The sequence below is a fragment of the Miscanthus floridulus genome, chromosome 10, assembly GCF_019320115.1.
Source record: "Miscanthus floridulus cultivar M001 chromosome 10, ASM1932011v1, whole genome shotgun sequence".
In the NCBI taxonomy this organism is placed as follows: Eukaryota; Viridiplantae; Streptophyta; class Magnoliopsida; order Poales; family Poaceae; genus Miscanthus; species Miscanthus floridulus.
In genome coordinates this window covers 109,902,585-109,923,481 of record NC_089589.1, presented here as the reverse complement: position 1 = coordinate 109,923,481, position 20,897 = coordinate 109,902,585, and the positions used below count along the sequence as shown (strand labels likewise).

The following is a 20,897-nucleotide window of genomic DNA, read 5'->3' as shown; positions in this document are numbered from 1 at the left end:
AGTCACATCCAGTGATGGTTGTAATGTCTTTCCCCCTCGGCGAGGTCATCCAAAACCAGGACACCATGGGAAGAACCATGAAATGGGTGCTCGAGCTGATGGGTCAGGGCATTGCATATGCCTCCCGAACAGCCATCAAGTCCTAGGTGTTGGCTGATTTCATCACGGAATGGGCCGAGGTCCAAATGCCACTAGCAGTCATCGATGAAGAGTACTGGATGATGTAGTTCGATGGATCACTGATGAAAAAGGGCGCCGACGTAGGTCTGGTCTTCGTGTTGCCCCTTAGGGTACGCATGAGGTACATGGTCCGTCTCCACTCCCCTCCTCCATTAATGTGGCCAAATATGAAGCGCTCATCAATGGCCTACCCATTGCCATCGAGTTGGGCGTCCGACGCCTCGACGTTCAAGGAGATTCCTAGCTGGTCATTGAACATGTCATGAAGGAGTCAAAATGCCATGATGTCAAGATGGCCACGTACTATCGAGAAGTCCGCCAGTTGGAGGACAAGTTTGATGGTCTCGAACTCAATCACATCCCAAGGCACCTCAATGAGGCAGCCGATGCGCTTGCAAAGGCAACATGCAGCCGAGAACCGGTGCCAACGGGTGCCTTTGCCAGTGACCAGCACAAGCCCTTGGTTCACTATGAGTGGTTAGAACAAGGCAGTGATGGTCTGTCCAATCCCGGTCCGGGGGCTAACCAACCGTTGGCTATATCCAGCCCCAAAGTCTTAGAGCTCGAAGAGGACCCAACGACAGAGCCTGACCCTTCGGTCGACTAGAGGACGCTCTATCTCGACTACCTCCTCCATGACACACTACTGACAGAGAGGATGGAGGCTCGATGGCTTGCACATCGCGCCAAGTCCTTTGTTGTTGTGGAGGGTGAACTCTACAAGCAAAGCCACACCGGGATCCTATAGCGCTGCATCCCCTTTGAATAGGGGAAGTGTTTGCTGAGCGATATCCATGGTGGGGTATACGGTCACCACGCCGTGCCTAGAATCTTGTCGGAAACGCGTTCCGACAGGGATTTTACTGGCCTACCATGGTAGCCAATGCTGAACAAATCGTACACACCTACGAAGGATGCCAGGACTATGCTCGACAGACTCATCTACTAGCACAAGCGCTCCAGACGATCCCCATCACCTGGTCATTCATAGTCTAGGGACTCGATCTGGTTGGACCACTCAAAAAGGCACTCAGGGGCTACACTCACTTGCTTGTCACCATAGAGAAGTTTACCAAATGGATAGAAGCTCGGCCGATCTCCACGATCAAATCCGAGCAGGCCGTGCTATTTTTCCTCGACATCATCCATCGCTTTGGAGTCCCAAACTTCATCATCACGGACAACGACACACAATTCATCGGAAAGAAGTTCCTTCAATTCTGCGATGAATACCACATCCAGGTCGATTGGGCCACCTTCGCGCATCCCTGGACAAACGGGTAGGTTGAGCGCGCAAACGGCAAGGTCCTTCAGGGCCTCAAGCCCAGGATCTTCAACCAGTTGAACAAATTCAGCATGTGCTGGGTCACCGAACTTCCTTTAGTACTCTAGAGCCTGAGGACAACCCCAGTCGAACCATAGGCTACATGCCCTTCTTCATGGTCTATGGTTCTGAGGTTGTCCTTGCAATCGACCTTGACTATGGAGCGCCAAGGATCAGAGCATACGACAAAAAGAGAGCCGAGGCATCCCATAAGGACACCATGGACCAGCTAGACAAAGCGCGCGACATCGCCCTCCTCCACTCGGCCATGTACCAACAAGCATTACGACGGTACCACAGTCGACGAGTGCGGGGCTGAGCCTTCAATGTTGGGGACCTAGTCCTCTACTCGTACAGAGCAACAAGGACCGCCACAAGCTCTCCCCACCATGGGAGGGACCATACATCATCGCGGAGGTACTCTGGCCAGGCGCCTACAAGCTAAAGACCATCGACGGCGAGGTCTTCACCAACGCCTAGAACATCGAGCAGCTACGTCACTTTTACCCCTAATAAATGCACATTTTTTACTTATCGGTTTTGTTATCAAAACTCCCTGATCCTTCATGACATCCGATCCCGACAAAACACTAGGGGGTCGGGCCTCACTTGGGGGCTGATATAAGTACATTTATCTTACAAAAATTCTCTATGCCTGCCCTCTTTACGATTAAGTCCTAGGAGCAGGACTTTTGGGAACAAGCTCTGAGTAAAACTGGGCGGACTACAAAAAACCTATGCCCTAGCGGCTACAGCGCCGTTGCTCACCAGCGTGATCAGAGCTAGCTCACCCGCACTCTGAGCTTTTATGACTTTAACGGTGGGAAGGGTCAGAATGCACTAAACCTCTTTCACAAAAAGATGGAGAAAAGCTAAAAAGCTATTTGCTATAAACAAGGAGCTCATCCATTTTTGCACAAATTCGACGCTCGGCTTATCTATCTAACTCAATTCTTGCAAGAACACAAGTCGATCGGATGGCTTGGCCACTAACAAGAAATGGATAAGGAACAAGCAGGATCACGCTCATATCTAGGGGAGGCTTTTCGAACCCATCACTCTTACCATCAAGGTAAAACTGGTGATCCAGTCGATCGGACAGCTTAAGACCACTGCCGAAAGATAAGCATCCTTTCTTGCTTACTTTACGTATTCACTTCATTATCGAGCCTTCGACTCCAGTGATGGCGGGGGGTCGGGAATTGCTCGGGGGCTGGCGAGGGTGTCTATTCGCTAGACATTCTTTTTGCCCGGTCCCTCCTTACGTTTAAAAACTAGAGGCACGGTGTGCGGACGCAAACTTTGAGTAGGCCTGGTCGGACCGCTAGGACCCTATGCCCCAGTGGCTATGGCATTTTTATCCACCAGCGCGATCAGAGTCTTTGTCTTCGCACTCCAAACCTTAAACCTCCACCTTCTCGAGAAGGGGTTGGAGGGGCCTATCTACAGAATCTCCATCAGGGAGAGGCTGTTAGGTTGCCCAAATCGACCGAATGGCTCGGGCCACTGCCTAGAGATAGATATAGAAGAATGGGAGTCTCGTGCAGTTTACGCCAGGCATCGAACCCAAACCCCGCATGGACATATCTGGTAAAGAGCTCCCAGAACCCTTCACTCATGCCATCGAGGTAACATTATCGACCCCCATTTTTTCTTAAACTATGATCATTCACACATTCATCCATTCAATCATCCCATACATCCAAGCATTTCACATGTGATTGCCATGTCACAATGCTTCATGTCGCATCACGAAGTGGTAGTCATCTCATTCAATATGAACGGTGATTGACCGAGGTTCGAAGGCTGGCCCATGAAAAGTTCGAGGCCACCTCGCGTCAAACAGAGCCAAGGGAGAAAAACCAAGATAAGCCCCAGCGGCCTTGTTCGACCCCACTCAGAAGCAGATAGGGACATCTCAACCTTTCTTGTTTGATTCTAACCTCGAGCCAAGCCCACAGAATCTCCATCGAGGAGAGGCCAACGGGCCACCCGAGCCTATCGAACGGCTCGGGCATCTGCCGGGAGGCGGGTTAAGAAGTAGTGGAATGCCACATGAGGGCTCTGCTGACCCCGTCAGCGAATGGCGGACCTAGATTCCACTCGAACATGGCCGTTAGAGAGCCCATTGAGCGCAACACTCGAGCCGTCGAGGCAAGTGTCATTAGCTTAGCCCCTCAGGTTGCGAAAACTGAGGACAGGGTGACGAATGAAACATGGCCGACCCCTATCGAACCCTAAGGGGCTCGAGGGCTCGAGCCGCCCAATCCTAGATTGAGAGACCGAGGTTTGACCCAAACCTCGAGCCGAGCCCATAGACTCCCCATTAAAGGGAAATCTGTTGGAAGGTGGGTTAAGAAGCAACGGAATACCCCCCGAGGGCTTTGTCGACACCGTTACAAGCAACGGAACTGAATTTTGTTCGAACACGCCCGTTGACGAGCTCATCGAGCACGTCACCTGGGCTGTCAAGGCAAATGACATTAACTCAACCCCTCCTATTGTAGAAACTATGGATGGGGCAACAGTCATGAAAAACAAGCTGACCCTTGACCAAATCCCCACCACACGTGGGTGCTCAAGGAAGGTTGGACTTACAAGGAGACCTAACGCGTGGTCGTAGAATGATAGCTAAGATTCTAGGGAGAGGGTACGTGCGAATACAAGAGATGCATTCTCCTAAGTTTTGTTGTTCTCCCCTTGATTTTCAGTGACATCCGTCCCCAGCAACGGCAAAGGGGCGGATCTCACTCGGGGGCTGATAAAGGAATAAGTATACTTTTTCTGAAACAGTTGTTGCGTCAGACCTCTTCTTCACACTAAGCCTAGTGGCAAGGTTTGTGGAAATGAATAAATTGATCACGTCTGGTTGGGCTACAAAACACCTACGCCTCGGCAGCTATGGTATCTTTGCTCACCGGCACGTTCGAAGTTCTCCCCTTACATCTCAGGCCCTATGGTCTTAACGTATGGAAGGGTCGGAATACGTGAGCCTTCCCTTTTCGCATACAAAAAGGGAAGGAAACAAATTTAATCAAACAAAACAAAATAACAAAGTTATGAATTTGTTCTTATAATGCGTAAGGATCGGCAATTGTCCAGAGTACAATGACACTTATCCGAGATAACCCAACCTAATTGACTAACCATCCCCTCTAGGGGAGAACTATCTCTTCGACTCTATCTGCCAGGTCCCATGCAAGAGGAGCCACCACCGTCTCTATTTCATCCCGCTCAAAGGCTTCATAGCCAAGCGCTAAGCCAAGGCTCATTGTCTCCAAGTCAATACTATTAGCGTAGTGGGAGCGGGCGATGGTGAAGGCTTGGGTGATCCCGGAGTAGAGAGCTTCCCTCTCAAGCTGGCGCACCTGTGCCGTGATATCTACGGCATGGGTCACAAGCAAGCTGGTTCCCTCCAACCGCACCACCTCCAGGTCATTGAGGACCACCCCGAGGGTAGCACAAAGGAGATCGTGCTCATTGCTCTCCGCCTGAATGCCCCTCCATGCCTTGGCGAGCTCCGTGGCTAGCCCAGCGGAGATGCTCTCGGCCTCTAGCCTTTGGGCTACCGCGGTTCTGATATTGGCCTACAAGGAGCCGATCCTCTGCTGTGCCTTGTCGCGCTCTTGGATGGCCTGGTCGTGCTCTCCGTAGGCCATGCCATGCTCCGAGCAGAGCCTCTCCATAGTCTGGCCCAACTCATCTCGCTCCCTACATAGCCGAGCAACCGTCTTGGCATCTAGGTTCGCCCTCTGCTATAGGACAGCAGACCTCTCCTCGGCTCCCAGCTTGAGCTCCCGCTCCTTCTCCACCTTGGCTAGGAGGTCGAGGATCCACTAGCGGGCCTTGGCGCCCCTTAGGAGCAGCTCCTCCGGTCCTTTCAGACTCTGGTGGCCTCCTCCTTATCCTACCACCCCCTCGTTGATAGATCCTGGAACGCCTTCTTGGCATCCTCCGTGTCTCGATGGGTCTCGGTCTCCTACTGTCAGAGACTGGCCGCCTCCTTAGCCAGAGGAGTTAGCTCGTCCACCCTCTATCGGGCGATAGCAAGCTGGGCGCTTACATCCCCACGCAGTCGGGCCTCTTCAGCGAGGTGGACCCATTTCCCCTTCTGCTCGTGAAGGAATCGGGGCTTCTCCTAGCTACGAGCGATAAGGGACTGAAAGAAGATCAATGTCAAAACACAAAGATACATGAAGAAATAAGAAAGTGAAAGGAGAGAATAAATGAATACCTGGCAAGTAGGGACGACGACGTCGCGTAGAATGCCCCTAGCCTAGTTCAGATCTTCTAGCATGGCCAAGATCCCCTCATTGAGACTCTCCTGCTCTATGCTCTCGGTAGCATAATCAAGCGAGAAGAGTATCGATGTCAGGTCTTACGGATCCATCCACTAGAGCAGTGGCTCGCCTTGCGTGGGCGAGTGGCTGACCCCAACATCAGGGCCAAGGGTGACTCCCTGCCGGTCCCCTCCACCACCGCCACAGCGCTCGGGGACCTCTCAATCGTGCCTCCCTCCGACTAGCCCGCGTCGGGTGCCATCACTTGGGCCGCCGTTGGCGTGGATCGCACTGCTTCCTTAGGCACCGCCAAAGCTACTATCGGCTATGCCTGGATGGTCATAGTCGCTGCCGCCTCCATCTACATCGAAGGGGCCTCGACCAGTGGTGTCACGCCTAGAGTAGTCAGTGCCATGAGTCTGAGCGGTAGCTCCATCGGCTCTGATACTAGTAGCGGAATCGCTTCCATCGCTGGTTGCTCAGCGACCTCCGAGGGCGCTCCTTCAGCCCTAGCACCCATTTGACCCATCGAGGGCAAGGGCACCATCGCAGGTGGCACCTGACCAGCCGACGAGGCTGTGATGCCAGCTCTGCTCTAGCCCAAAACAAGAGCGACATCGGACGATGGTCGATGTCTCGCCTGAATGGCGACACTCTTCTTGGGCACCAGCGCCAAAGAGTGGCCCTATCTCAGGACACTACAAGAATAAAAAGGCATGAGTCACACTAAAAACAGAGAAAAACATTGAATTCAATGACTTACATAGGCATCGTTGGGTGCAGGATACGTTTGGGGGACGAACCCCTAGGTCCTTGCTCCACCCCCTCGGGATGGGGTCGTTTGGTGCCCGCCCCTGCTCCTGGGCCGAGGGGCTCGCCTCTTGTTGGATACCATAAAAAGGGGTACCCTAAGCAAGAACCAAAAAAACTGCTTAGACCTCATAAATATCAAAGCTAGGTAACGACCACGGGCCTCGGCCGATTCTCCGATTCGCTCGAGGCCCCCTCGCCGCAAGGCCTTGGACGAGGTACCAACTCCCCGCGTCAACCGAGGCCCCTTCGCCCGAGGCCCCGAACCGCAAGGCCTCGGATGAAGTAATGGCTCTCCGCTTCACCCGAGACCCCATCCAAAGGGCCTCGGACAAAGCACCAATTCTCCGCCTCGCGCGAGGCCGGCTCGGCAACAACCTTGTTGCCTCCGTCCCAATCGACTTCTCTGACAAAACGTTGCGTCAGCCTCACGTCGGCGCAGCACAACAGAGTGGCCGACGGGACAGGAGACAAGACTAGGTAGGGGTTACTGGCCACTGTGCTCGGCACTATGCCCATACCTGACGCCCGTCCCGCACTGTGCCACCAACTCCTGCTCCGGGAACGACGCAGCGTGGGGAGTCAGGTCTGGATCACTGTAACCTCGGAATCAATGCGCAGGACCAACTGCTCCCTCCAAGCCTCGGCAATCCACTTTAGGGTCTCAGCAGCCTCGGGATTTGCGCCCACTGAGCCCCCATGGTGGCTCGGCCTTGGCACCAACTGAGTCTCGGCTCTTTACATCATCAATGCACAGCGATCGGCACGTTGCCCACCATACCCTGCGTCAAGCTGTCACTGGAGCTCCCACGTCGCACAGGATTAGGTGTGACCGATGCATTGCTCCAGCACATCAAGGACAGGGCCGCTCCATCGACCATACCGCCACAGTAGCAAGCTACAGGGCTCGGACACGCCATCTCTACTTACAGGATGCTGCGTAGCGAACACATGTATCACCCTGGCCCCCCCCCTTCGACTATAAAAGGGAGTGACCGGGGCCATTTCTAGACATAGGCACGCGCATAGACGAATAGACACGAACAAATCAAAACAACGCTCGCACTCACATGCCCTTCCCCATCGCCTGAGACCAACATCTCAAGCAATTCACGGTCGCTCCACGTAGAGACTTGGGACTAGCTCCCTCTCTCGCCTAGCTTGTAACCCCTACTACAAGCACCTCGGTGCAAGGAATACAAGGTCGCTCTCTCAGACTGGACATAGGGCACCTATTGCCCGAACCAGTATAAACCTTGTGTCTCTTTGCATCACCATCCGAGATTAGGGGCACATAGTACAAATTCACTCATTGGTTGAGGACCCCCCAGTCCAAAACACCGACAGTTGGCGCGCTAGGTAGGGGCTATACTGCGTGTTAGCTTAAATCATCCTAAAAAGTTCCAGATGGCAGACCCCATCTGACCACTACGCCTCGAGACAGTGATCTAGTTCGGGAGCCTAGAGTTCATGTCTCTTGGAAGTGAGTACAATATGGTACTCCTCACACCCCGAGCCTCACCAACCAATGACGACGTCACAGACTAGCAGCCCAGGCGCAGGCGGCACCCGGGCCGCAGCTCTCGTCATGCTTGCCAGGCATGACGCGAGCAAGTCCACCCCGACACCACGTGGACTTAGGGCAACGCACCGCGCTCCGCCGGCATCCCGTGCTCGGCTATCGATATAGAGTCCCTGGCTGGGGACCTGTCTGACTTAAGCCTGGGCAAGGGAAAGACGTCGGTGGCGCACGGCGACGCCCCGTCATCGAGCTCTGTCCCGCCACCTCCTGAGGAGTCAGCTTCGGCGGAGCGGAGCCCAGCAATGGCACCATCCCCGTACCCCTTCGGGTTGATCAATGCCGCCGCCGCCTTCACTTCCGCCTATGCTTCCCTCACGCGGAACCCTCAGAACGCCACCAGCATTTCGCCCTTGACCTCTTCTCCACAACTTCGGCACACACCCACGCTGACTCCTCGGAGGACGACGAGGCGTGGGCCAGAGCGGACTTCTCCAGGCTCCGCGACCCTGAAGCCATGCGTCGCTTCATGGCCACGAACGACTACTGCTTCGGCTACTCCGACTCTGATGACGAAGGCACTTATGATCCCACTCGTGAGTGCTTCCACATCGGGCTCGGGATGCCGAGAGTGGGTGAAGAGGACGAGGGGGCAGGCAATCACTCCTCGCCCCACGAAGGGGCGGGTGACACCACACCTCCATGACTCGGGGCCCCGACAGCGCGGAATGAGAATCCTGCCCATGGGGAACTTCGATGCCTAGACCTGGAGCAGCTCCGTGAGCTTCAGGCCAAGGTCGAACAAGACCGACTCCTTCTGCAACAGCTCCGAGATACTCTCGAGCGGGAGCAGCAAGAGCGCGGTGATGGCAGAGGAGCCTGGCGGAGGGCTCGCGATGTCCACCACTGCATCAACAACGACGAGGGGGGCGTGCAACCCCTAATCTTCAATCACGCTAGCCAGAACGTCACGGCAGCAGCGATGCTAGTCCGGGCAATGCCCGAGCCCTCTACCACGGATATGCCGGCTTCCTATTTGCTGTCGACATATTTGCGTGGAGTTCCTCGGATATGCTGGGCATACCGAGGGAGGTCGCCGAGCACGCCTTGGACATCCGTGCTGACTCCAGGCCAGTGAGGCAGTGCCTACGCCGATTCGACGAGGAGAAGCGTAGGGCCATCGGCGAAGAGGTGCAGAAGCTTTTGGTGGCCGGATTCATCAAGGAAGTGTCCCATCCAGAGTGGTTAGCTAATCCTGTATTAATTAAGAAGAAAAGTGGCAAATGGAGGATGTGTGTGGACTACACTGGTTTGAATAAAGCATGTCCAAAAGTTCCATTCCCACTACCTCGAATTGACCAAATCGTCGACTCCACTGCGGGATGCGAAACCCTTTCCTTCCTTGATACATATTCCGGTTACCATCAAATCAAGATGAAAGAGTCCGACCAGCTCGCGACTTCTTTCATCACTCCATTCGGCATGTACTGCTATGTGACTATGCCGTTTGGCCTCAGGAACACAGGGGCCACATACCAGCGGTGCATGATCCAAGTCTTTGGTGAGCACATCGGGCGAACCATCGAGGTCTACGTGGATGACATCGTGGTCATGTCCAGGAAGGCCGGTGATCTCGTTGGCGACTTGGAAGGGCATCAAGCTCAACCCCGAGAAGTGTGTCTTCGGGGTCCCTCGAGGCATGCTCTTAGGATTCATAGTCTCGGAGCGTGGCATCGAGGCCAACCTAGAGAAAGTCACGGCCGTGACCAACATGGGTCCAATCCGAGACCTCAAGGGCGTACAGAGGGTTATGGGATGCCTTGCGGCCCTGAGCCGCTTCATCTCGTGCCTTGGCAAAAAAGGCTTGCCCCTATACCGCCTCTTGAGAAAGTCTGAATGCTTTTCTTGGACCACCGAGGCCGAAGAAGCCCTCACCAAGCTCAAGGCACTGCTCACCAATCCTCCCGTCCTGGTACCGCCAACCAAGGGCGAGGCCCTCTTACTCTACGTCACCGCAACTACCCAAGTGGTAAGTGCGGCCGTAGTGGTCGAGAGGCAGGAAGAGGGGCATGCTCTACCCATCCAATGACCTGTCTACTTCATCAGCGAGGTGCTCTCCGAGACTAAGACACGCTACCCCCACATCTAGAAGCTAGTTTACGCCATAGTCTTGGCTCGACGCAAGTTGCATCACTACTTCGAGTCCCACCCGGTGACCGTGGTGTCGTCTTTCCCCCTAGGAGAGATAATCCAAAACCGGGAGGCCTTGGGTAGAATAGCCAAGTGGGCTATTGAACTCATGGGGGAAGCCCTATCTTTTGCGCCTCGAAAGGCAATTAAATCCCAAGTCTTGGTCGACTTTGTGGCTGAATGGACCGACACCCAACTGCCACCTACTCAAATCCAGGCAGAATGCTGGACCGTGTACTTCGATGGGTCTCTGATGAAGACTAGGGCACACGTGGGTCTGCTTTTTGTCTCACCCCTCGGAGTGCACATGCGCTACATGATCCGGCTTCACTTCGCCGCCTCCAACAACGTGGCCGAATACGAGGCTTGTAGATCGCCATCGAACTTGGAGTACGGCGTCTCGACGTATGAGGCGATTCACAGCTCATCGTCGATCAAGTGATGAAGGAATCGAACTGTCATGACCCCAAAATGGAGGCATACTACAAATTGGTACGTCACCAAGAAGACAAGTTCGACGGTCTCAAACTCAACCACATTGCGCGAAAATTCAACGAGGCCGTGGACAAACTGGCAAAGAAGGCATCGGCACGGGCTCTAGTCCCCCCGAACATCTTTGCCAGGGACCTCCACAAGCCTTCCATCGACTTCGCCTCGGCAGCGGAAGAGGGACCACCGGTCGAGCCCATCGAAGGGCCCGAGGCCCCCTCTTCCACCGAGGCCCCTGTGGCTGAGCCCGAAGTCATGGAAACCAACACGGAGCCTCCCGAGGCCGACCAGGGTATGGACTGGCGAGTCCCGTTCCTTGATTGCCTCGTTCGAGGAGAGCTTCCTATAGACAGGACTAAAGCCCGACAGCTTGCGCAGTGAGCCAAAACTTACGTCCTCTGCAACGGCGAGTTGTACAGGCAAAGCCCATCTGGCGTTCTCCAATGGTGCATCACCACCGAGGCAGGCCAAGCCCTACTTCGGGACTTGCACGTAGGAGCCTGCGGGCACCATGCAACGCCTCGAACACTCGTCGGAAATGCCTTCCGCCAGGGGTTCTACTGGCCAACAGCGGTTGCCGACGCCACTGAGCTAGTACGCTCCTACGAGGGATGCCAGTACTATGCGAGGCAGACGCACCTCCCGGCTCAAGCCCTCCAAACCATCCCCATTACGTGGCCATTTGCCATGTGGGGCTGGACATGGTTGGGCCTCTGCAGAAGGCCCCCGAGGGCTATACCCATTTGCTCATAGCCATCGACAAGTTCTCCAAATGGATCGAGGGTCGACCGATCAGTCGAATCAAATCCGAGCAAGGGGTGCTGTTCTTCACTGATATCATCCACAGGTTCGGGGTTCCAAACACCATCATCACTGACAATGGGACACAATTCACCGGCCACAAGTTCCTGACGTTCTACGACGACCACCACATCCATGTGGCCTGGTCGGCCATAGGACACCCTAGGACAAATGGCCAAGTAGAGCGTGCCAACGGCATGATCCTACAGGACCTCAAGCCAAGAATATACAACCGGTTGAAGAAGTTTGGCAAGAAATGACTTGCCGAACTCCCATCAGTCATCTGGAGCCTAAGGAACACTCCGAGTCGAGCCACGGGGTTCACACCGTTCTTCCTGGTCTATGGAGCCGAGGCCATCCTCTCCACCGACTTAGAATATGGTTCCCCGAGGCTACAGGCCTACAACGAGCAAAGCAACTGCACTACCTGCGAGGACGCCCTCGACCAACTAGAGGAAGCCCGAGACGTTGCGCTGCTACATTCGGCCAAATACCAGCAAGCCCTATGACGCTATCAAGCCCGACGCATTCGAAGCTGAGACCTAAAGGTAGGCGACCTAGTGCTGAGACTGAGGCAGAGCAACAAGGGCCACCACAAGCTGACCCCACCATGGGAAGGGCCGTACATCGTCGCCCAAGTGCGGAAGCCCGGAACCTACAAGCTAGCCAACAAGAAGGGCGAAATCCTCACCAACGCTTGGAACATAGAACAGCTATGTCATTTCTACCCTTAAATTTCCAAGCATTGTAATACTTTGTTTCTCAAAATACATTAAAGAAGCGTTCTTTAGTTGTTCTAATTTTTTGAGAAACCCCCCATCGATGGGACTCTGTCACGTACTATGACAAGTTGATTGTAAAAAACTTAAGGACCAAAAGTTTGCCTCGAGGGCAAAAGGCCGGCCGAGCTGCGAGACAGCCTACGCCTCTGGGCTACGGCAACTCCCTCGCCACCTTTCGCCCGAAGGGCAGCTTAGGCTCCGAGGAAGTTTTTTTTACAAAGGACTTGTCTAAAAAATGGGGCAGAGGGCAAAGGCTTTACGATAATGCTTCAAGGGAGACTCGGCTCTGCCTTTGTAGAACCGAGCCTCCCTCGGGGGCTAGAAGGCGGAACCCCCCTAAGTCCCAGACACCATTTTTAATCGTTTTTTGAATACATTTCTACGCTAAACTCTCTAGCGTGCTCTGACAAATCGATTGTAAAAAAATCTAAGGAACGAAAGTCTGTCTTAGGGCCAAAAGGCTGGCCAAGCCACGAGAACGGCCTACGCCTCCGGGCTACGGCAACTCCCTCACCACCTTTTACCCGAGGGGCAGCTTAGGCTCCGAGGAAGTTTTCTGCAAATGATATGATCAGAGGCGAGACATACAGAGGCTCGGAAATACAATAAAATGATTAAAAAGCGTATGTACACAAGTACTAAAAGGGGCCTCAACGGCCACAAACGTTATGGCGCAACAGCGCAAAATCCTAATCTGTTTACATGGCCCCTTTGGCCTAGGTCAAGGCTCAGGGTCCCCTGCGTCGGCGGATGGCGAGGGAGGAATCACCTCCTCTTCGAACAAACTGGCCAGCGCCGTGCCAGGGACCTCAGCCGCCTCCTCCAGCTTCATGAGCTCCTCCTCGGCCTCCTCAGCATCCTCGGCCAAGACATAACCGTCACTGACGGCCTCGAGGTCGATGCCGGCATAGTGCGAGGAGACGACGGCCAGGGCGCGCTTGACGCCCGTATGCAACACCCCCCGGAGTCACTGGCGCGCTTGGTTGCTCAACGCAATCAAGCGGCTCCTAAGGGAGCTGCCCGACTCGACCCCCTCTACCTCCAGGGCCTCGCAGACGGTACGGGCGGTGCTCTGCAACGCGTTGTGCTCCTCGATCTCGGCCTCGAGCACCGCCTGCACTGCGACAGAGGCCTCGGTTACCCGGGAGACCTCCTTCTCCAACCCTATGCCAAAACAAGCAGGATGGGGTTAAGCGTAAAAGAAAATAAGCCAAACAGGGGCAAGAGGCCTACGGGACTCACCCTTGGCTTTCTCTTCCTAGCGCTGGACCTCGACCCGAGAGGCCTCGACTTTCTCTTTCCAGCACCGGACCTCGACCCGAGAGGCCTCGGCCGCCCTAGAGGCCTCCTTCTCCAGTTCTACATCACGTCAGGGAGTCAGGGGTCGAACGCGAGAAAAACAAATAAAACAAGGGGAATAGGACTCACCCTCGGCCTTTTCCTTCAATTTTAAGGCCTCGACCCGGGAGGCCTCGGCCACCTTAAGGGCCTCTACCAAGGCACCTTTCATCAGCACATGCGCCCTCTGCTCCACACCCAGCTACCCAGCAGTGGCCTTGGCGTTGGCCATCGCTTCTGCAGCCCGGGACCTGGAGGTGTCCCGATCGCCGGTCACCCGAGTCAGCTTCTCCTCCAACTCCTTGATCCACACCGCCAAAGGGGCGGCCTGCTCCCAAGCCGTGGCTGCCTCGGCCTTCATATCAGCACAGCGAAGGCGGAGGTCCTCCGCGCTCCGCGCTCCGCGCCGACAGAAGCTCGTTGGCATGGGCGAGCAGGTCCTTCTACTGCCGGAGCTGGTCCCAGACGTCCCTCTCCCACCGGAGGAACAATGATTTCCCAAGGTACCGGGCCTCGAGCTCCTGATGAGCAGAACGTACGTCAAAGAACCACGAGAGGGCTCGGAGGAAGGACAACGCGGTGCAAGTGTGAAAAGCACATACCTGGGCAACACCGGGCAGGTGCTCGGCCACGACGGTCAGCGCCGTCCGTAGCGACTGCTCTGCCAAATGGCGGTATTACTCAAAGGTGTCCCAACGCCCCCCCTCAGCCACGTCCTCGAGGGCAAACAGGGGCTCCCCCTCAGGATCGTCCCGGCTCCACCACCAGACACGCGGACAGTCCCAACCGCTGGGCTCAGGTCGGACCCAGACAAGGGACGAACTCCCCTCACCCGGAGTCAGGAGAGCCTGCTCCGCGATGCTGGCCGCCTCGGTGCCCGCAGCCTCCTTCCCCCAGGAAGCATCGGCGGAGGAGATCGTCTGAACCTCCGCTTCCCGGGCGCTCTCCTACGACGGCGGCAGGTCTTGGACCGGGGGCGGCACCGAAACTTCCCCTGCCTCCGTCTCCACCGCCTCAGCCTCGGGGGTACGGGGGGCTTCGGCCTCCGCCGCCTCGGCCTCGGTGATCATGGGAGCCCTAGTCTCCACCACCTCGGCCTCGGGGGCATTAGGGGTCTCGGTCTCGCCCTCAGTGGCCTCTGCCATTGAAGGCACTTCCTCCCCCGCCTGCTCCACGGCCGCCTCGGTAGCCTTCTCTCCTTGGACGGCCGGCCCCTTCGGGTCAGCCTTGGCCGAAGCCGCGCCACGCTGCATGGCGGCCTGCTCCTCCACCACCCCTTGGGCAGTGGAGCCGGTGCTCACCTTGAGCGCCTTACGTGGCGCCAGGGCGGGCACTTCCGCCTGATGCTTCTGGCTAAAGGCAAAGCACGGTCAGCGTATGACCAAGGGATGAGTGGGAGATGCTAAAAACTTCACTAACAAAACACTCACCTCGAACGGAGACACAACTGCTTCAACACCGTGTCCCTCCTCCGCAACGGCGATGGTGGCACGACCCCGTGTCCGCCAGTGCCGGGCGGCCCTCGCCGGACTCCGGCACCCCCTCAACCCTCTGCGGAGGCGCTTGTGTCGCCCCCGCCGCCGCCTGCTCCACCTCTGTCGTCGAGCCCACCAGGCTGATGGCGTGCTTCCCTAACACCCGTGCCTCGGGCGTGTTGGCCCCGGCCCTAGGGCTAGCGATCGCCGACCCCAAGGCACCCTCTCCTCCTCCTCCCGAAGACGCCGGGCCACTCGCCAATGCCCCGGGCGCTGTCTCCCAAACATCAGGGAGGTGGTCCAGGGGACCCCGCCCTGCCTCGCTGGCGTCGTCATTGCTCGAAGGATCCACCGACGACGATGACGGAGACGGCTCTACCGGGAGACCCTCGTGCCTCTACTTCTGGCAATGTCTCTCCAGCTCTTCGCGCTCAAGGTTCTTCCTCGTGCGCTTTGCCCCCCTCGGCATCCTTCCGCCTCTTTTGTGCCTCGGCGTATGCCCGATTCGCCACCCGTCGCTCCGTGTCCTCGGGAACGGGTGGCGGGGTGGCTTGCATGTCCCTCATCCCCTGCAGAAACGGCGAACACGAATAAGGGAACAGGCAATGGCGAGGAGCGAGGAGGCCTCAGGGGCTACAGCGGTGCGTGACTTACCAGGGAGAGGTACCCCCGCAACAGGCGCATCACGATGGGGTTTAGACCACCGATCTTCAGCCGCCCTTCCACCATCTCCCTCACCCGACTCTCAATCTCCTCGTCGGAGAGGGGGACAGCGGACATCCGGATGCCCTCAATCGGCTCGTCCGGTGTCATCTCGAACAGGTGCCGTCGCCGAGCCATCAGCGGTAGCACCCTCCGATGGTGGAAGGCCGCCACGACCACAGCCGCCGTAAGGCTATGACTGCGAAGCCTCTCCAGCCCCTCTAGGAGCGGCTGTAGCTTGGGCTAATCGTCTTTCGGGACGCTGTACCGCCACTTCTCTGGCTGGCTCTCCACGACCCACCCGGTGTAGGGGGGAAGTCTGCCGTCATCGTTGCAGAGGTAGAACCAGCTGGTGTACTAGCGGCGATTGGATGACGTGAGCTGGGCCAGGATGTAAAGGTGCCACCGATCTTGGCGCACTTGGAGAGTGCAGCCGCCGGCCCTCATCACCTTCCTCATGCCCGTCGTGCCTATTGGCTTGGTGGTATGCCCCGCCCGAAAAAGGTGGAGCCACAGCCCCCAATGGGGGGCAATCCCTAGGTACCCCTCGTAGACGGCGACGAAGATGGCCGCCTACGCGATGGAGTTGGGGTTGAAGTTGTGAAGCTCCACGCCGTAGTAGTGCAGGAGCGCCTGCATGAACCGGTCCATCGGCAGGCTGAAACCGCACTCATGGAAGGACACGAAGCTCACAACATAGCCATCGTGTGGCCTCGGCTCCGGCTCGCCCCCCCGGAGCAATCCACTCTGGCCTGCTGTGGTCGGTAACCGGGCGGAGGAGACCCTCGTCGATGAGCGACTACAGCATCTCCACGGATACATCGGACCGATCCCAAGGATCCGCCGAGAGGAGAACAACGCCGGCCATGAGTACGATGGAGAATGCAACTACGGCGGTAAGGCTCGCCCTCTCCTTCTCTTCCTCCCCCTTCCCCCTTCTTCTCCCCGACGCTCTCTGTTCTTAGCAATGGCTCAAGGGCAGCAAAGGTGGATGCAGGCAAGGTAAGGAGGAGAGGGGCGAGGCTCGTTACTTATTTATGCAGAAAGGGGGGCGAAACGGATGGGCGACGAAATCGGGGAAGTTTCCCTCAAATCTGGTACAGTTATCTAGATCCGATTTTATCGCCCACGCGCCCACCTTTTCCTCATTAATCGCACGCACAGTTATGTCCCATCCGCTAACACCGTGTCACGTCTGACCACAGCAGCAGTAGGCGTTGTTCCACCTCCCCAAAAAAACTACCTCAAAAGGCGCGCCTGCCGTTGTCAGCCGACGGGAGGGAAATATCCCCCACCCGATTCCTTTTAGACGAAGGAACTGGGCACCGAGCCCGCTACGGTCTAGGGGTTCGAAGGCTGGGCCCTCGAGGGTTTCGACAGCCGCCCTAGGACAACAGAGTCAGGGACAACTATGGGCGAGCCCGTACATGGCTGAGGCCCGAGCAAGCGATCGCTTGGGATGCCCTAAGTCATGTCCGAGACCGGCAGGGAGGTCTCCGAATGGGATCCCACCGTAGGGAGGCATCGAGGCCTCAGGGACAATCAAACGGCCCTGGGACCCACTAGAGAAGCCCTCTGGTACTTTTGGAGTGTGTCTCCGGACCACTAGCCAACCCCTATCGAATGGGGCACGGGCCTCCACTCGGACTTACCCGATAATAGCTCACCGGAAGTGTCACCGCTCGTGCCCACCGAGGGTAGCCTAGCATATTCCACCCCTCCTTCCGAACGAAAAGGATGTGTGAGGGTCGCACAAAAAGCCAGGGGAACTCCTAATCGCCCTCTCGCTCCATGCAGAGGCTCGGGGGCTCTTCCTGCAACCTTGCCGAGACCCAGCGACCTAGGCTCGCACTCAAGGGCTCGGCAAACAACCCCTCCTTCCGAACGAAAAGGATGCGCGAGGGTCGCATAAAAAGCCAGGAGAACTCCTGATCGCCCTCTCGCTCCGTGCAGAGGCTCGGGGGCTCTTCCTGTGACCATGCCGAGACCCCATGACCTAGGCTCGCACTCAAGGGCTCGGCAAACAACCCCTCCTTCCGAACGAAAAGGATGCGCGAGGGTCGCACAAAAAGTCGGGAGAGCTCCTGATCGCCCTCTTGCTCCATGCAGAGGGGGGCTCTTCCTGCGACCATGCCGAGACCTCGCGACCTAGGCTCATACCCGAGGGCTCGGCAAACAACCCCTCCTTCTAAAAAGGATGCGCGAGGGTCGCGTAAAAACTGCACCCAAGACGAAGACAAGCAACCTAAGCTCGCACTCGGAGGCTCGGAAAAATGCGACGAAGGGCACCGAGCCCGTTACGGTCCAGGGGTTCGAAGGCTGGGCCCCCAAGGGTTTTGATAGCTGCCCTAGGACAAACAGAGTCAGGGATGACTATGGGCGAGCCCGTACATGGCCGAGGCCTGAGCAAGCAATTACTTGGGATGCCCTAAGTCGTGTCCGAGACCGACAGGGAAGTCTTCGAATGGGATCCCACCGTAGGGAGGCATCGAGCCCCCAAGGCCAATTGAACGGCCCTGGGATCCACTAGAGAAGCCCTCTGGTACTTTTGGAGTGTGTCTCTAGACCGCTAGCCGACCCCTATCGAATGGGGCACGGGCCTCCACTCGGACTTACCCTATAACAGCTCACCAGAGGTGTCACTGCTCACGCCCATCGAGGGTAGCATGGCATACTCCACCCCTCCTTCCGAATGAAAAGGATGCGCGAGGGCCGCACAAAAAAGCTAGGGGAACTCCTGATTGCCCTCTAGCTCCATGCTGAGGCTCGAGGGCTCTTCCTGCACCAAGCCAAGATCCAGCGATCCGAACTCGCATCGTGGGCTCGACGAACGCAATAAAAACCCCTCACTCAAAAAGGAAAAAAGCCCCTAAAGGAATGAAACCACCCCTCCAGGGCCTCGGGGGCTACACCCGGCGGGTGCGCTCGCGCGCACCCACCGAAGCCTCGAATATGAAACACCATCCCGCCAGGAACTGCCACGAGCCAAATCACGTCAAAACCTCAGGCAGAGTGCTCACACTCCCCCTGAGGCTCAGGGGCTACTGTCGGATACCATAAAACGGGGTACCCTAAGCAAGAACCAAAAAAACTGCTTAGACCTCATAAGTATCGTAGCCAGGTAATGACCATGGGCCTCAGCCGATTCTCTGATTCGCTCGAGGCCCCCTCGCCGCAAGGCCTCGGACGAGGTACCAACTCCCCATGTCGACCGAGGCCCCTTCGCCCGAGGCCTCGAACCGCAAGGCCTCGGATGAAGTAACGGCTCTCCGCTTCGCCCGAGACCCCGCCCAAAGGGCCTCAGACAAAGCACCGATTCTCCACCTCGTGCGAGTCCGGCTCAGCAATAACCTCGTCGCCTCCGTCCCAACCGACTCCTCTGACAAAACGTCGCGTCAGCCTCACATCGGCGCAGTACAGCAGAGTGGCCGATGGGACAGGAGACAAGACTAGGCAGGGGTTATCGGCCACTGTGCTCAGCACTGTGCCCAAACCTGACGCCCGTCCTGCACTGTGCCACCAACTCCTGCTCCTAGAACGACGCAGCGTGGGGAGTTAGGTCTGGGTCACTGTAACCTTAGAATCAGTGCGCAGGACCAACTGCTCCCTCCAAGCCTCGGCAATCCACTTTAGGGTCTCAGCAGCCTTGGGATTCATGCTCGTCGAGCCCCCATGGTGGCTCGGCCTCGGCACCAACTGAGTCTCGGCTCTTTACATCATCAACGCACAACGACCGGCATGTCGTCCGCCATACCCTGCGTCAAGCTATCACTGGAGCTCCCACGTCGCACAGGATCAGGTGTGACTGGCGCATTGCTCTAGCACATCAAGGATAGGGCCGCTCCATCGACCATACCGCCACAGTAGAAAGCTACAGGGCTCGGACACGCCATCTCCGCTTATAGGACGCTGCGTAGCGAACACATGTATCACCCTGGCCCCCCTTTCGACTAGAAAAGGGAGTGACCGGGGCCATTTCTAGACACAGGCACGCGCACAGACGAATAGACACGAACAAATCAAAACAACGCTCGCACTCACACGCCCTTCCCCATCGCCTGAGACCAACATCTCAAGAAATTCATGGCCGCTCCACGCAGAGACTTGGGACTAGCTCCCTCTCTCGCCCAGCTTGTAACCCCTACTACAAGCACCTCGGTGCAAGGAATACAAGATCGCTCTCTCAGACTAGATGTAGGGCACCTATTGCCTGAACCAGTATAAACCTTGTGTCTCTTTGCATCACCATCCAGGATTAGGGGCACGCAGTACAAATTCACTGGTTGGTTGAGGACCCCCCGGTCCAAAACACCGACACCTCTCTTACACTCGAGGGCACGGTGGCGGAGCCATCTCCCTCCCTCGGCACCTCGGGTGTGGTGGCAGATCCGCCTAGCCAATCCACCTACCCCCACTAACTCTTGAGGCATGGCGGCGGGGCCGCTCCCCTCTGCTGACACCTCGGGTGCGGTGGCTGATCCGCCCGCCCCTACTTGTTTTGAGGATGGGCTAACAGTTTGGCCTGCCTCCACCGTCCTCATAGACTCACTTCCTCCCGCATGAAATGGGAAGGGTCCCTACATGGACGAGTGGATACCTGTCAGTGTATCCTCGCTCTCCAGGTCATCCCACTCGGTGTCGACAACTACCTCTTCTTCTTCTTCCTCGTCATCATCATCATCACTGTCGGTTTCCTCCCTGTGCTCCCGCATGCGCAGCTTCTGCTGCTTCTTCCTCCGCTCGTCCTCCTTCGCCTTCCGCTGTCGCTCGGCCACGGCGCGGTTGGTCGCCATCACGGCCGGGTCCTTCGACAGTGGAGCCAAAAGATCCATAAGACGAGCTTCTTCGGCTAGTCCTCCTATCTCAATATCAGCGTCAAGAGGTCGGAAGTTTGATTAAAAAAGAGGATGAGGAAAGAAAACTTATGAAGACAATGTACCCTAGTTCTGGCCACATTAGGGGATGCCCTGGCACCAGGTATACGAAATCAAGGACAGCGCCAATGTC

At 56.7% G+C, this 20,897-nt stretch overlaps 1 protein-coding gene across 1 annotated transcript; it reads right to left on the bottom strand.

Annotated features, from left to right (window-relative positions):
* Nucleotides 1-14,660: 14,660 nt before the first annotated feature.
* On the bottom strand, nucleotides 14,661-15,524 carry LOC136489277 (uncharacterized). The gene is made up of 2 exons (XM_066485962.1): nucleotides 15,448-15,524; nucleotides 14,661-15,066 (listed from the first exon to the last, which is right to left on the bottom strand). Exons 1-2 carry the CDS (start codon nucleotides 15,522-15,524, stop codon nucleotides 14,661-14,663), a joined length of 483 nt encoding a protein of 160 aa, XP_066342059.1.
* Between the last annotated feature and the right edge of the window lie 5,373 nt (nucleotides 15,525-20,897).